We start from the raw sequence: 17008 nt of genomic DNA, 5'->3' as shown, positions 1-17008 counted from the left end.
CTGAAGCCATTATAACTGGAATCGCAAAAAAAGTATTTAATTTATATGATTTTCTAAGGGACTTCAAATGGGTCAAAATGCAAATCTGAGTAGTATAAATTGTTTAACTGTGTATTTTCCAGGAGAGCTCTGATTACCCAGAAGTCCAATCCGCTGCAGACGCCAGTATAGTTAGGAGAAGGAAACCTGCCGACGTCATGACAACCAGCACCCCAAGGAACTCAGAAACAGAGAGAGTGTTCCAGGTGGACAGTGATACCTCCAACATCCCTTGTGACAACAGTATGGTAGCCATAGAAACATCGCATGACGGCGATAACCAATCGTATAAGAGTGAAATCAGTCTAAATCCGATGACCACAAATATGAGTGCTAGTGCTAAAAATGGAGATTCCAGTGCTAAGCCTTTGACTCGATCAGTTTTGACTGCAAGAGGTTACTCACAAAGTGATGACATGGACGTGAATTCTCGCACTTTGACAGCAACAGATAGGCAGAATTCAACCGATTCTGACCGCACGAGTTCTATGAATGTCTCTTTTGAAAGAAATGAACTAAGCTCATCCCTAAATTCTTCTTCTTCAGAATGCTTGGTTGTGAATCTTGGCCCTAAAAGTGAAAATTTGGAACCATACCGAAAAGATTTCTATATTAATTCTCCACCCACCTCTCCAAGGGGAGTAACTCCCTCATCAAGGGAGAGCACATCAAGGGAGAGCACACCGTTGACATCTCCACGATCACGAACTGAAGAAAAGGTATTTTGCCTTGATGCTGTCTTGCTTAGAATTTAATTATTGCTAAAAAGAGACTTCCTTTCAACAAAAAGTACATGAAAAGCATAAAGTATCAAATTGATAAACTTGTGTGGACTCCACAGGCTAATAAGGGACAACACTGTACGCACATGCATTTAGCCTAGTTTTCCCAGAACAAGTCTCATATAATGATTGCATTTTTGTTCAAATTATACCCATGACAAACCTGAAAATGAGAACAATCTTGTTATTTTTTTACCAATTTAGTTATTTGTCAATCATTATACTAAGTATTTTTCTGACATCTTGATATATAATTTTTATGCCCCCGGATCGAATGATCGGGGATATATTGTTTTTGGCCTGTCTGTCTGTCTGTCTGTCATTCTGTCACTCTGTCATTCTGTCCCAAAACTTGAACCTTGCTTAAAGTTTTGCGATAACTTTTGCAATATTGAAGATAGCAACTTGATATTTGGCATGCATGTGTATCTCATGGAGCTGCACATTTTGAGTGGTGAAAGGTCAAGGTCATCCTTCAAGGTCAAAGGTAGAATATATGGCTTCAAAGTGGCACAATAGGGGGCATTGTGTTTCTGACAAACACATCTCTTGTTAATATATGATTCATAAAAAAAAAACATACTAACTGATTATGAAATAGCAAGTATTAAGCAACGCATTGTGGGATAATTTGGTTTGGATAACTTAAGTCAAACCAGATTTATTTAAATCAGTTTTTTTCTTTTCACAATATGATTACCACTTTCAATAAATTGTCCAGAAATGTATAAACTTATCCAATGGCCATCTTTTTGGCATGCTAAAGTTATCCAGTTTTAAACAAATGGCTACTGGAGCTTTCTGAAAAAAATGTTCCCAAACTCAATTTTGTTTCTGTCCTCCATTTTCACAATTTGTCGGCCCCTAACTCAGTTGTGTTTCTTCCCTCCATTTTCAGATTGTTCTGTTGGCCCCTTAGTTGTGTTTTGTCCTCCATTTTTGCAGATTGTTCTGTCGGCCCCTGTGTCTCGCTCCGTGGGTATCCATGGCAACACATCCCTCTCCCTGGAGGAGAAAGTGAGGGCCCTGCAGCAGATCCAGCTTTCGGACACCCGGACAACCATCAACTCAGAAACCATGGTAACAGGAATCCCAATAATTGTGTATATTATGATGAAATATTCTTACTGTATTGGTTCACAGAGATTTACAGTAATAACATTTGTTAATATTGTGATAAAAATATTCAAACTATGGTTTCGCATACAAGATTAACACGAATTGCATACTGTTTCCATATTATGTAGTCAGTCTACAACTGATTTAATTTGTATTTGAATACTTTTTTTATCAAATGTTTGGCAATTGTTTTAATTTTATATCTGTGCACTTCATTTTATGTGTAGTGCAAAAAACAACAATTCGGTGCTTGACACGTACCAGTGATTTGCTAAATAGTGTGATATATGTAGATATAAAATTTATTTTTAATTTTACTTGGGCATCAATGTCAATTTTTCCTTTCTTAAACTCAAGTTATCATCCAGTATCATCCTAACAGCTTACAATTGTATATGCTTTTAACCCTTTCCCTATCAGAAGCAAAGTGAAAATGGCTACAAGAAACCAGCATCAAACAAATACAGCCTGCAAGTAGCTCGCTGTCTGTTCAGTGTTTGTGCAGTTTGCTAATCAGTATCTTAGGGCTGGAAATGAAGCCTTAAAAACTTGTATTGAGTAAGAAAGGTCTTCAATTTAATTTTATTTTCTAAGGGACCTCAAGTGAGGCAGAGTGCCTTTCTAGTTTAAACCTATTTATTTAAGCTTGATTTGATCAAATACCTAAGGTAAATTGAAACACTTTTGAGTGCGTTTCCTGGAGAGAACCAGTACTTGGTATTTTTTGTGGAGACCTGGAGAACGCTCCCTAATTGGGGATCAAATCCGTGACCTTTGCAAGGCGGACACCATATCTACAACACCACAGTGACCTTTTTAAAGTACGTATCTGAGTGGTAAGCGTTCATCACTTGATTCTTGTGTTTACAGGAAACTCCTCCCCCACCAAAGGTTGTTGCCTCCTCCAAGGCTTATCACGCCCCTAAGCCGCCTCCCCCTAGACCAATTACCCCGCCCCCTATAGAGAAACCAGAACCAACATTCCTGAAAGGTAGGATAGTGCAGCTGTAGATAGGGAATACTAGTGTAAATACCAAACAAATATTCTGATATATATATATATATATATATATATATATATATATATATATATATATGAACATGTGTTCAAATATATTATATCAGAATTTTTCTTTTGGTCAAAGTGATAAACGAGAGCGCCGATGGCGCTGAAAGCATAGTTGCAAGATACAGGGAAGTAGCTGCTGAAGTAAATGTTTAGGTCAAAATATACTAAATAGTTTTCTTATATGTTTCGATGTAAAAGTGACAACTTTGAGCGAAAATAAATACAACATTTTGCACATAGAGAACCCCATAACCATACCTTTTCTTGACGGGCATTCTAAATCAGAGCTGAATCGATTTAAGCAATAAAAAGATATGTCATGTTCAAACCAAAAAAGAATTCGACTCAAATCAAAATCGACTGTTTTTGCGCCTTTTTTTCGGCCGTTTTCTAGTGGATTGTAACCTTTGGCAGTGCCATTTTTTACTTTAATCTCCAACTTTATCCTATTTCAGGGATTTAGTAGTGAATACCTATGCTTACCCTATCAATATCTCCAAACGATAAAACCAGAACAACAGTCTAAAGTGTATAACATGCCTTCGAGGAAAATATGATGATTTGTTTAGAGAGTACAGCCCTTCATGACTCGATTATTTAGTATATTGTAACCTTAACGATTGCTGACATCACGAGTCGCCCCCCTTGTTGTTGCTTCCAAAATGTTCTATTTTTAGAAACGGGAATTCCAAATAGTGACGAATGTGAATGGTTACAAAATGACAAAACTATGAAAATAAATACGTAGAATTACATTATTTCACGCATACCATTATGCAACCATCCGTTTTCTTTTCCAACTTGATACATTTACAGCTTTCCATTTAATATTTTACAGACACAACACTCGTCCAGAATTCGCGCGAATCCATTAAATCCGATGCCACATTTAAACCGTTAGCTCTACTCGTAACGTTAATGTCTGGCTCAAAGTAAATCATTTTAACTTCAATTAACACATCTCTATTACTTTCAAACTCTACTTCATCAAATCCATAGAAAGGCTGGTCAGAATCCATGTCATAAATCAGAAAACATTCATCGTACTCCGCCATTTTTTACACATTTTCAAAGAATAAAAGTGCTTTATGCCCCACTTCCTGCTGAGAATATGTTTTAATTTCTATTTATAATTAACCGATGAAATGTTACATATCCTTAAACCAGGGCCTTATAAATTCAGTTATGTAAACATTTGACCTCTCACAGAACAGTAAACAAAGGAAATAGAAATTAGGTGTGAGGTCACTATCAACAAGAACAGAATTGTTTTACGAACGAAATTTGTTTTAGTTTCTTAGATGGTTTTTTCACAGAAAACGGTCTTAGAAAAATTCACTAAAAACGTTGTCAGCAATATTCTTGGAAGAAAACATTAGAAAAACGTTTCCAAAAAAAAATACGGTCCGTCCATATGTCCGTACGTCCGTCCGTCCGTCCACCAGATGGTTTCCGGATGATAACTCAAGAATACTTAGGCCTAGGATCATGAAACTTCATAGGTACATTGATCATGACTTGCAGATGATCCCTATTGATTTTGAGGTCACTAGGTCAAAGGTCAAGGTCACGGTGACCGGAAATAGTAAAATCGTTACCGGATGATAACTCAAGAACGCTTATGCCTAGGATCATGAAACTTCATAGGTACATTGATCATGACTCGCAGATGACCCCTATTGATTTTCAGGTCACTAGGTCAAAGGTCAAGGTCACGGTGACCCGAAATAGTAAAATGGTTTCTGGATGGTAACTCAAGAACACTTTTGCCTAGGATCATGAAACTTCATAGGTACATTTATCATGACTCGCAGATGACACCTATTGATTTTCAGGTCACTAGGTAAAAGGTCAAGGTCACGGTGACTCAACTTAGAAAAATGGTTTCCGGATGATAACTCAAGAACGCTTATGCCTAGGATCATGATACTTCATAGGTACATTGATCATGACTTGCAGATGACCCCTATTGACTTTCAGATCACTAGGTCAAAGGTCAAGGTCACGGTGACTTGACACAGTAAAATGGTTTCTGGATGATAACTCAAGAAAGCTTACGCCTAGGATCATGAAACTTCATGTGTACATTGATCATGACTCCCAGATGACCCCTATTGATTTTCAGGTCACTAGGTCAAAGGTCAAGGTCACAGTGCTAAAAAACGTATTCACACAATGGCTGCCACTACAACTGACAGCCCATATGGGGGGCATGCATGTTTTACAAACAGCCCTTGTATTAAGAGGTTAACAAAAAAAGAGAGATTAGGCACTTGAACACTCAATTTCTACTATGATTCACAATTATGTTTTTATTAACACACCATTCTCCGTTACATTACAGGAATAACCAGTGAAAGTGATCTTCCGGAAAGTCGCACAGAGTTCAATGAAGAATACTCCATTGAACTGCCCAGTGTTAATAGATTAAAAGCCATGTTTGGTGGAACTAAACAGACGGAGAAAGATTCCTCAATCAAGCGGGTAGGTTTTTCCTAACAATATAACATAGAAAAGTTTCAGTAAATAATGAACGAGAATATAAAGTAGCTAAACCTCTATAGCAAGACAATTCACAGAATAGTCCAATCTATACTACTCATCCTAATGTTGGTGTAATTGTATTGGCATCTATAATTGACCTGATAAACATACAACATGTCCATATCACTGTTATTCAACCACAGTATGGCACATGTGCTTGGGCTCATTAAGTGGGGTTCCTACAAAGTACCATAAATCTGACATGCAATTTAGCAGAATTGTGCCCCTTTTTGCACTTAGAAAATTCAGATATATTTGTGTGTGCATTAGCTCAATATCTCTATATCTACTTTAGATATTCAATAAAATATCATTTAGCGGTAATTATACTTATACGGTCATGAGCAGACCACAACTCTGACCTGTAATTAAGCAAAATAATGCCTCTTTTGTACTTTAAACACTTAAACTTAGGGTTTCTGTTTGCTAATCAAGGACTTTAGTTTGCATTGACCAACCTTGATGAAACTTTGAAAATAGATAACCTGCTTAGAGACCTTATATTTTGGGGCCAGCTGGTTTAAGGTAGAGGTTGTTAACGAAAAGATTAATTAATAGTAACTTTAAAAAAACCTTCTGGTAGGATGAATATATGTTGATGAAACTTTGTGTGTAGGCAGCTCACATGGTGATCCAGCATGGGGTTGAATTTGGGGCCAGTCGGGTCAAGGTCATTGTTACGAAATAAAAAAACAACATATTACATTTAATTAATGTGAATATACGTGCAGACATGCATTTGAGGTCAATGTATAGTGCTTACATTTGTTATTTAAGTCGTTCTTACTTACGACTGACAGGAAATGTTCATTATACTATCAAAGCGGAAGAATATTCGAATATTTATATATGTCTCTGTTTTTTTGCTCGCATTATGTGATTGTGTTCTTAATTTTTGCAATTGTTCATTGGCCAGAAGCCATATATTGACAAACATGTATATGTGTAAAGTTATTTGTAAGCTATTAAAACCAATCTTATGGGTTATTAATTAATTTTTTAAGAACAGTTTGTGTGATAATGCTATTATGTTACACAATTATATTTTACTGAGGGTAAAAATTCAAATGTAGGTGCAGATGTCTATATGACAATGGAATCTGTTCCTTGAGCACTTGATCGTTTCCTGGAGATATTCTCCAACACAAATATTCAGTTTATTATGATCATGTCTGTTTTGATAAAGCATATTGACTCATCGGTAAGTGTGCAAGAGTGTTGGTTTTCTATGGAAAAGAAAATTTAATGTTGTTCTAGTTGTGCATTGTCTTTCAAATTTTTGTGTCATCATCACTTTTCTGAAAACAGCAATTGTGCATGTCTGAATGTTCCATGCTTGTGCATTGGTGCAATATTTGCTATTATAAAAACTTCTGGCTGTCATTTGTTACAACACGTAATTATTTAACAAACATGTATGCAAGAAGCATAGCTTTCAATGTCTTCAGTTAGGAATGAATGCCTCAAATCTGCATGTCCTTGTTAAACTTCTCAGCTTATGTATTTTGTTTAAAGATTAGCATGAGTATGTGTCGCTCTGGCCCTTTATTGGCTTTAATAAACACTTCTGTGATTTTTAAGGCTTTAAGTTTTAAAATAGGCATGTTTGATATGTGAATCTATAATTGAATTTCCCTTCCTCGACATAAAGACAAAAAACCTTTTTTTTTTGCAAAATTATTTTTGGTAGATTAAGCTGAAATTATCAAGAAAATTCTGAATGTCTTCGGCACTTCTGATTGGTTGTTAAGGTCTGTTATTATTGGCATGTTCTTGTTTAATAATTAGAATGGAAATTTGATAATTTTGTTTATGCTAATATTGAAATATTTAAAAAAAAGAAGACAAAAAACACGCACACAAACTGAAAACTGGAAATAATATAAAGGATAATTGTTACAATCTTTAATAAAGAACATTTGAAGTGAAACTTTCAACAACAACTTTGCAGCATTTCGAAAGGTTTGTTTTAAGTGGACTCATTAAACTTCGGGACCAGTCAGATCTTATCTTGATCAGCAAAAACATAAACATTTTAAGAAACAGTCAAGTTCATTTATAAATTTGACTTTGGTTTTCTACATTGGTCATTTGCAAAGTTTTTTTCAGCACATAGCAACTTTTAAATACCTTATTAATGTGTCTTGCCTCCTATTTCCAGGATACATCTGATGAAATGCCTGTAGGTTATATTTTGTAGAAGTGACTTAGTTGCATGTAGCCTAGTTGTCTCGTGTTAGTTGTTTATCGCCATAAAACTCTCTAAACAAACTGCAAAACCCCCAAATGGAAATTAAACTAACTGTTGATTAAAAAAGTCTCGTTCTGGGAAAACCGTGCTAAATGCAAGTGTGTGTATAATGTCATCCCAGCTTAGGTTGTGCAATTTGCACAGGCTAATCAGGGATGACACTTTCAGCTTAAACTTAGACTTTTCACTGTAAAAAGATTCCTTTAAAAGAAAAATACTTCATCAGCCGAAAGTGTCGTCCCTGATAAGCCTGTGCAAACTTCACAGGCATTAAGCCCAGTTTTCCCAAACAAGACTGAATTAGCTAAGCATTTGAGCTTACACTGTCAAGAGCTGGCTCTTGTTAACAATGCCACTAAAATACTTCATCAGTTAGGACCAAGGATTATTCCTATTTCCTTAATGCTGTATCATTATTCTTTTATTATATGTTTCATGTCTTTTTTCAATACATCTGTCCATGAAATTAAAATTTTCAACACGATTATTGTTACTTTCCACAATGTTTTAATGACTTTTATTGTTTGCACCGGTAAATGGTGGAATGTGTCCTTTATGAAAGAATCGTAAAACAAAATAGAAATAATATTTTTAAAATTACATCATTAGTCCCGATAAAAGCTAGTGTAGAAGTTTTGTTTAGTTTTCTTATAGTTGTTTTTTCTGCTATTCAATTTTGATATATTCTATATTCAGCCCTTTGCCAAATGGTATTTTCTACACTCTTAACCCCTGTATTGTAGAACATTACTCGTACATCCTCATATAATGTATTATCATTAACTTTATAGTTATTTGTTAACTCTGATTAACATTTATGCATTTAATGGCCCTTGCAAGAGATAATGCTATAAGAGGGTATACAAGTATTATTTGTCTTGTCTGAAATACATGTTCAATTAATAGGGAACCGTTATATCAAATGTATTTCCCCTAAAAATAGTTCCAGTAGCGCTCTCAGAAAACCTGGCAAACCCTCAACCAAAAGTTTTAGTTATTTATTACCCAGATAATCACATAGACAACATATTGTATAAGTAAACTTTATGTATGTTTGATTGTTTTTATATTGACCTAATTTATATTAAAAAAGAAAACAACTATACGAGCCTTACTCTGTGAAAAGTGGGTTTAATGCATGTGCGTAAAGTGTCGTCCCATATAAGCCTGTGCAGTTTGCACAGGCTAATCAGGGACGACACTTTCTGCTTAATATTGATTTTTACTAAAAAGAGACTGTCTTAAAACGAAAAATATTTTAAAAGTGGAAAGTGTCGTCCCTGAGTAGCCTGCTGCAGACTGCACAGGCTAATATGGGACAACACTTTACGCACATGCTAAGCCCCCTTTTTTTACAGAGCACTGCACATACAAAGAGTCAATATAACAAGCAGCCTTGTATCAAGTGTCTATCTAAATTATAAATGTATAATGTTGTATGGTAGAGCTATATACCGGTAGCTGCCAATCATGTTGTTGAACTATCAATAAACTGTTCCAACTTTTAAATAATAACGACATCCGACTATATTTTTTATCTTTACTTAAAAAAACATGCTGTATTTTGCCGGGGATAGGTCTTTATAAAGATTAAGGATCAATATTAATCTTCAAATAAAAGATTTTGGAACATTTAATGATCATTTATATTTGATATTATATGCCATATATATGTTAACTATTAAATCATTATTTGTGTGGGACATTTTTTTTTCGATGATTCTTCGGGTTTATTGATCCTTTGGATTTAACACATTAAAGTCAATTTTTTGAAGAAAAAAAAACAACACAAAATTTTACACAGAGAAAAATAAACAATGTAAAGTAACTCCCCAAAAATTTCTATGATATCTGTGCAAGAGCCCTGCACCCTTGTGTACTAGCCCTCTCGAGTATATCCTTTATACCTGTGTGTATTTCATAGCATTTGCAAATATGTATGTGTATATTTGTATTATTTTAATACTGTTGCTTTTAACATTTGTTTGTTGGAACTTTATTATTAAGCTATGTATAATTATCTTTGCATTACGTTTTCTTTTAGAGCATGCAAACATTAAATACTTCTGTTTTCTTGCCAGCCTTTGACTTTGATAGTATGTATCATGATTAATCAGACACAATACCAATAGTATCATAAAAAGATATGGCATACCGGTACTTATAATTGATATTTTGAATGCATTTAACATTGATGATATCTTTTATATTCCTTTTCCAGATTCACAGTATAACAGCACGAAGCGTTCCAAAAGAACAATTAGAACGGTTGAAAGATTCTTCCGGTGACACGTCTGGTGCAATTGATTCATCAGCAAATGACACAAAACCGGTTCAACCGGGTCGCTCTACAGCACTAACCACAGGACAACAAATCAAACAGACCCCTAATATGCCTAAACAAGTGTACCACTTCTCTGAAGACAATAAATCTAAAAAACAGTCGACTCACATTCCAAAACAAAGTGTACAGATTTCATCCAGTGTAAAGCCAGTTGGTCAAGCAAAACGCAAAATCTCAAAATGCTGTGAAGATTAATCTTGCCACTGGAAATACTAATAAACCAATCAGTGATAATGAATCTTCAAACTTACATTTAAAACAGCCAATCAAAAACAGTGTTAAACCTACAGAAAAAGTTGCTCAGCCATTGGAAATTAATGTAAAAACTGGTGCTGATATTGATACCCCAGAAGAAAGAAAGTCCCCCAAAATTAAGACTGGAGCAATATCAGCGATGTCAAAATTCTGGGAAAATATGAATACTGGAGTTAAAGAAAAGGCTCCCGAGATATTAGAAAAAGAATGAAGGTTCATACATTAATTAAAATGTTTATTTTATCTCTTTTTTATCAATTCTATATAAAATAAGCAAATTTGTTGAATTGATATCCCCTGACATTGATATCTATACACCCATGAAGATTCCTGTTGATATCTTGAATATATTCCGAGATATAGCTCTTATAAAATATTGTGACAGACTGACAGATGGATGGATAATTCCAATTCTATATCCCTCCACCTTTGGCGGGGGGATGAACAATTACATGATTCCAACATTGCGATCTTAACTTAGTGGGACCAGCTAAATATTTAAATTTATTGAAAAAAATATTTAAATGAATACATAAATAACTTAATTTAAAAAAGAAAAGAAAACAGGGTCACACATAATTATGAATAGTATGTTAGTAAATCATTAATGCAAAACTGGAATTTTTGTTTTTAAAAATTATTCCAAATGTGCAATTTCACTGTTGATATTGTTGCTATGGTGTACCTCTGATATTTAACTCACCTCTGCATTTTGCCTAATATCATGTGAAATGTTTCTTCCAGATCTGAGCTTAGTTTGCATGTATTAAATTGTCATAATAATGAGTATGCATTTATAATCCACCATTAGTGTTCATAACAAAAGCAAATTTTAAGCATGTTCAAATTCCATCGTTTCACTGTATTTGATGATGATTGTTCATTTTTATCGTTAGAGTTTTAGCTGTTGTGACCATTTCCTGATGAACTTTTAAAGACTTCCAAATGTTAATGTGGTAACTGGCAATGTTAATATCACTTAAAATATTATAGTATCGCCTTTTTGCTGTTTTTAGGAAGAGGGTATTTTATTCAACATGATATATTTATTAGAATTAAAAATTGCATATCTCTATATGCAATTTACCGTGCAAATAATATGTTATTAAGGTGTAGCTTTTCTGTTATATTGGGTTTAGTTTTTCTGTTATATTGTACGACTGTGCCAGTTTACCTGAGAAATTCTCATCTTTGTTATAAAATAATGTTGTCTTTGCTTGCGAGAGATAGAGAACAGATATGGTAGACTTTTCTAACCAGTTCCATTTAACTAATGACGAATTCAAAATTAGACATATTTCAATTTAAGTTAGTGCTTGCTTATTGGAAATCATAATTTGTTTTGTCTATTTTATACAAAGTTATCATTTCAGTGAATAAAACTGACAGATTAAAAAATAAAAGTATACTAAGCTTAGCATGAAATTAAGTGTCACACGAAATTTAACTCAGCCATACTTTTAAAAAAAGTTTTGAAAGAAAACGTATTTAAAACTCATGTTAGTAATAATATGACAGGATTTTTTTTTACCTTCATGTGTAAATAAGAATTTTTATAAAGTTTGGTCAATTTTATACTTTCAATTGTATTGTTTTGAATGTAGTATGAAAATAATACAAGACCGAGTATAAGGCCTACTCTTTTTTAGCTCGGCTGTTTTCGGAGAAAACCCGAGGTATTGTCATAGCCAGCTCGTCGTGTCCGTGTCCGTCGTCGTGTTGTCTGGTGTGCTAAAACCTTAACATTTTGTTAATGTTTTCAACATTGGCTCTAAAATCAAAGTGCTTCAACCTACAACTTTGAAACTTCACATGTAGCTGCACCTTGATTAGTTCTACATGACACACCCATTTTGGGTCACTAGGTCAAAGGTCAAGGTTATTGTGACCTCTTAAAAAAAAAAAAAAAAAAAAAAAAAAAATCGGACAAGCTTTCATTTATTCAAAACTGCACCCGCAGCCGAGCGTGACACCCGTTATGCGGTGCTTTGTTTAAATTAATAATACCCTTTTGTTCTCTCATTATTAATGTATACTGTTTGTAATTGCATTCCATTTAAATCTTTATTTTAATTATTTAAGAGTGCACATATATCCTGTAAATAAATGTTTATATATTTTCACAGATCTTGACATGACATTGTAGTTGTTGCTTGGTTATTTTGTTGTACAAATTACTCAATAACGCCATGTATTTGTTATAATATGTGCATATTAAATCGCAGATAAAATATAATGCAGGAAAATGGTTGAGTTTTGTTCTTATTCAAGTTTACTTTTGGCAGCACATATGGGACAAACTGAGCCTGACTGTGAGAAAACGTGACTTATGCACAGGCTAACCATTGTATAGACTTTAGAATAAGGAATAAACTTTGAACCAAGAGAAATTAGCCTCTCTCTGAGAAAATGGGACTTATGCACAGGCTAACCATTGTTAGACTTTAGAATAAAGAATAGACTTTTAACCAAGAGAAATTAGCCTCTCTCTTAGAAAATAGGACTTATGCACAGGCTAACCATTGTTAGACTTTAGAATAAAGAATAGACTTTGAACCAAGAGCAATTAGCCTTTCTCTAAGAAAATGGAACTTATGGACAGGCTAACCATTGTTAGACTTTAGAATAAAGAATCGACTAAAGAACCAAGAGAAATTAGCCTTTCTTTGAGACAATGGAACTTTGGACAGGCTTACCATTGTTAGACTTTAGAATAAAGAATAGACTTTGAACCAAGAGAAATTAGCCTCTCTCTTAGAAAATGGAACTTATGAACAGGCTAACCATTGTTAGACTTTAGAATAAAGAATAGACTTTGAACCAAGAGAAATTAGCCTTTCTTTGAGACAATGGAACTTATGGACAGACTTACCATTGTTAGACTTTAGAATAAAGAATAGACTTTGAACCAAGAGAAATTAGCCTCTCTCTTAGAAAATGGAACTTATGAACAGGCTAACCATTGTTAGACTTTAGAATAAAGAATAGACTTTGAACCAAGAGAAATTAGCCTCTCTCTTAGAAAATGGAACTTATGGACAGACTTACCATTGTTAGACTTTAGAATAAAGAATAGACTTTGAACCAAGAGAAATTAGCCTCTCTCTTAGAAAATGGAACTTATGAACAGGCTTACCATTGTTTGACTTTCGATGAAAGAATAGACTTTGAACCAAGAGCAATTAGCCTTTCTCTAAGAAAATGGAACTTATGGACAGGCTAACCATTGTTAGACTTTAGAATAAAGAATCGACTAAAGAACCAAGAGAAATTAGCCTTTCTTTGAGACAATGGAACTTTGGACAGGCTTACCATTGTTAGACTTTAGAATAAAGAATAGACTTTGAACCAAGAGAAATTAGCCTCTCTCTTAGAAAATGGAACTTATGAACAGGCTAACCATTGTTAGACTTTAGAATAAAGAATAGACTTTGAACCAAGAGAAATTAGCCTCTCTCTAAGAAAATGGAACTTATGGACAGGCTAACCATTGTTAGACTTTAGAATAAAGAATCGACTAAAGAACCAAGAGAAATTAGCCTTTCTTTGAGACAATGGAACTTTGGACAGGCTTACCATTGTTAGACTTTAGAATAAATAATAGACTTTGAACCAAGAGCAATTAGCCTTTCTTTGAGACAATGGAACTTATGGACAGGCTTACCATTGTTAGACTTTAGAATAAAGAATAGACTTTGAACCAAGAGCAATTAGCCTCTCTCTTAGAAAATGGAACTTATGAACAGGCTTACCATTGTTTGACTTTCGATGAAAGAATAGACTTTCAACCAAGAGAAACAAAAGCTTGTCACAGTATGTCACCCCTCAATTAATTTTGCTGAATGCATCAATAGAAGACTGCTGCTGTTTTTGTTGAACAAATGATTGATCATCCGTCCCATGCAACAGTGAAAGTGTTCAATGAAGCAGTTATATGGTATTACATTCAAGTTCCATTGGTCATTGAATCAGCAAGTTTTATCAACTGTTTTTAGAGATATTTTTACCTAATCGCCTCCAGCCTTGATTCAAATGTTTTATGGCCACAATATCTAGGCCAACGTAGATTTTTAGCCAATAAATTAGTTGAGATACGGCACTGCATGTAAATAATATTTAACATTTAACGCTGTGTTTTAACTCCGAAGACTGCAATCCTTTGGATCTAAGTCTAATCCTTATTCTTGAGTTAAGAATTGATTGGTAAATGCGGGCTCCAATACATAGAGAGTAGCGTGTTACGTCCCTCTCATGTAGTATCTGGTCGATATGAATGAGGAGATATGATAACACAATGCATATCCGGTAACTATGAAAACGTCAATATATGAGCCTTTGGGTATGGTATAGTAATATGCACCAAAGACAGATATAATGTATTTTATAGTTCTTTTAATGCACTTATCTTTTTTTAATTAATACAATATATATAAAGTATTCAAATTTCGGCCAATTAAATAAGGCAGTGGCTAGTCGTACGGCTCTGTATGTATAACCTTTCCTATGGATATTGTCTAGCCGTACGGCTTATAAAGTATAGTGTTAATCAGTAATATTTTTTTTCGGCGTAGCTGTTTAACGTCATTTTTGACCTTAGATGACCTTCATTCATGATAGCTCCCAAATGAATAAATCCAAATTGTGCATTGACTAATTATAAAAAATCACCGTAAACATTGGATGCATATCATGAAGTGACATATGAATATATTGTAAATTACATGCAAATTACAATAAATTAATCAAACCGCTGAAGGCACTGAAGTTGTTCGCTGTTGTCGTCCTTGATGAGCTTGTGCGCATTGCACATGCTAATCAGTGTGCACAGGCTAATCTTATTTGACGTGCATTAAGCCCCGTTTTCCCTGAAAGCAGCCAATATGTACAGATTTCAATGATAAACACTAGGACTGGCCAATGTCGTCTTACAAGCTGGTATATACACTCACTGCTAAAGCAGAATCATTTGTCGTCTGCTGCAGACAGGCAGCGGTAATCGTCCCTAGCAGTGTGAGTTGCGGTTCTTACCGTACCTAAGGCTTCTAAGCACATACCGAATTGCAAAATATGCTCTGTAAATTTAGACCGCTAACGAGACCAACTAAAACTGTTATGATACAAAACATCCTCTAAACATTACATCGAAACGTTTCTCCTTAGTTTACGAAGCAGTATAAGGTTGGTCCTAGAAATTAAGTTACACAAATAATTTAATTCGGTTTCTAATTTGATTCATTAATTAGTCGACGTTCCTTTGTAAGACGTGAAAACTGTTTTTAATAAGTTGCGTCATCGATATTATGAAATTCAATGACGGCAGCCGTCAAAGGTAGTTCTCAGAAATTGAGTTACACAAATAATTTAATTATCTTTTAGACAATTGATAAATAGATGGTTTCATACAAGCAATATATATTAGTTCACTAAAAATGGCCGTGTCTAACTGTTGGGGAAAAATTCTCCACTTATGGTGCATTAATAGGCAAAATTGAATTCTACCAGCGTTCAAATTGTGTACAGTTTTACAAACGTAGTTTAAGGAACATTGAGGCTGCTAAAAGCAGATGCCCTAAAAAAACTTTCAATGAAAATCTTAAAGTGTCGGAAATAACATACAGTTATATTCATTAAGGGAAATTCATGGAGGGAAGAACTTCAAATCAGAAAGCAAAGGCAAGCGAAATCAGAGGTAAATAGGATAGCGTTCGAATTATTGATATTCCTTTATTCTGTTAATTTAAGCGCATTATTTAGTGGCTGAAAGAAATTATTTGCTGAGTCTGGTCAAAGTCATTGAAGTCCGCACCGCATTGAGAAAATGTAGACATAAGTTATGCAGATTTATTTAGAAAAGTAGTTCCCCTTGAATAGTTGCCCTGTTTGAAGTTTAAAATGTATCAAATTTATGTATTTGTTTATTGATTCTATTTTATTATTATATTTTATTATTATTTGTTTATGTATTAAATATATCCTAAACTTCTTACATTTAATGCATGATGTGAACTTCACAATGGAAAATGTGCTTACAAAATGAGTAAGGATTTGGGAAACCGGGGCTTAACGCTAGTGCGTAAACTGCTTTTAATTTGATATATTGTTATCATTAAATAAACTGCACAATTGCTTACATAAAATTAAGCGTTTTCTAACATAATACACTAACTATTTAAGATTTTGTTGATTGAAATTAATTAAACTATGTTAATTGCGATTAATTAAAATATTAAATAACTAATAAGATAAAAATTGAGATAAGTATTCATGAAATTGTAATTTTGATTGCATTACATTTCACAGAAGCCCGGATTCGATAGCGCGCTTTAAAAATCATTATGTAAGGCTAAACAAAACGCCCAGTGAGACAAACCCTCGCTGTTCAACCATGTATGTATCTGAGTGTTATCGTTGCACTTCCATGATATGTCTGTTTGATTCGGTATTTGTACTTGTGTGTGCTTTCCCCGTCCGTTCGTAACGCATATGCTTTCTACAGCTGAAAAAATGATTAAGATAATAAAAAGTTTGAATACGCAAGTACGTCTTAAAATGCACATGTTGCTTATTTTCGGTGAAGAGAAAGTTGTACATATGAATTCAAGCTT

The 17008-nt window shown here is 34.1% G+C and overlaps 1 protein-coding gene and 1 long non-coding RNA gene across 13 annotated transcripts in view; both read left to right on the top strand.

Moving 5' to 3' along the window:
• The window catches only part of LOC127864044 (uncharacterized), a 103127-nt gene extending 90476 nt beyond the window's left edge, over positions 1 to 12651 (top strand). For 7 of the 11 annotated variants that reach the window (XM_052403726.1, XM_052403725.1, XM_052403722.1 and 4 more), the window contains 6 exons: positions 123 to 758; positions 1767 to 1901; positions 2811 to 2931; positions 5354 to 5493; positions 7715 to 7735; positions 10026 to 12651. In XM_052403726.1, coding sequence (XP_052259686.1) covers positions 123 to 758; positions 1767 to 1901; positions 2811 to 2931; positions 5354 to 5493; positions 7715 to 7735; positions 10026 to 10343 — 1371 coding nt within the window. In that variant the 3' untranslated portion in view covers positions 10344 to 12651. Of the gene's footprint in view, positions 1 to 122; positions 759 to 1766; positions 1902 to 2810; positions 2932 to 5353; positions 5494 to 6739; positions 6755 to 7714; positions 7736 to 8500; positions 8515 to 10025 lie in introns of those variants that run through there. The other 4 variants (XM_052403723.1, XM_052403729.1, XM_052403724.1 and 1 more) reach the window with 4 other exon arrangements.
• Positions 4567 to 5332, top strand: LOC127864046 (uncharacterized). 2 transcript variants are annotated; one of them, XR_008041399.1, is made up of 3 exons: positions 4567 to 4720; positions 4866 to 5010; positions 5156 to 5332. It is a non-coding gene; the product is annotated as an uncharacterized LOC127864046 (long non-coding RNA). The 2 variants fall into 2 exon arrangements; XR_008041398.1 differs by having other exon boundaries at positions 4567 to 5010.
• Positions 12652 to 17008: the final 4357 nt, after the last annotated feature.

The sequence above is a fragment of the Dreissena polymorpha genome, unplaced genomic scaffold (assembly GCF_020536995.1).
Source record: "Dreissena polymorpha isolate Duluth1 unplaced genomic scaffold, UMN_Dpol_1.0 chrUn089, whole genome shotgun sequence".
Lineage (NCBI taxonomy): Eukaryota > Metazoa > Mollusca > Bivalvia > Myida > Dreissenidae > Dreissena > Dreissena polymorpha.
Note: the sequence above shows the minus strand (reverse complement) of the source record. Positions and strands in the feature narration are given on the sequence as shown.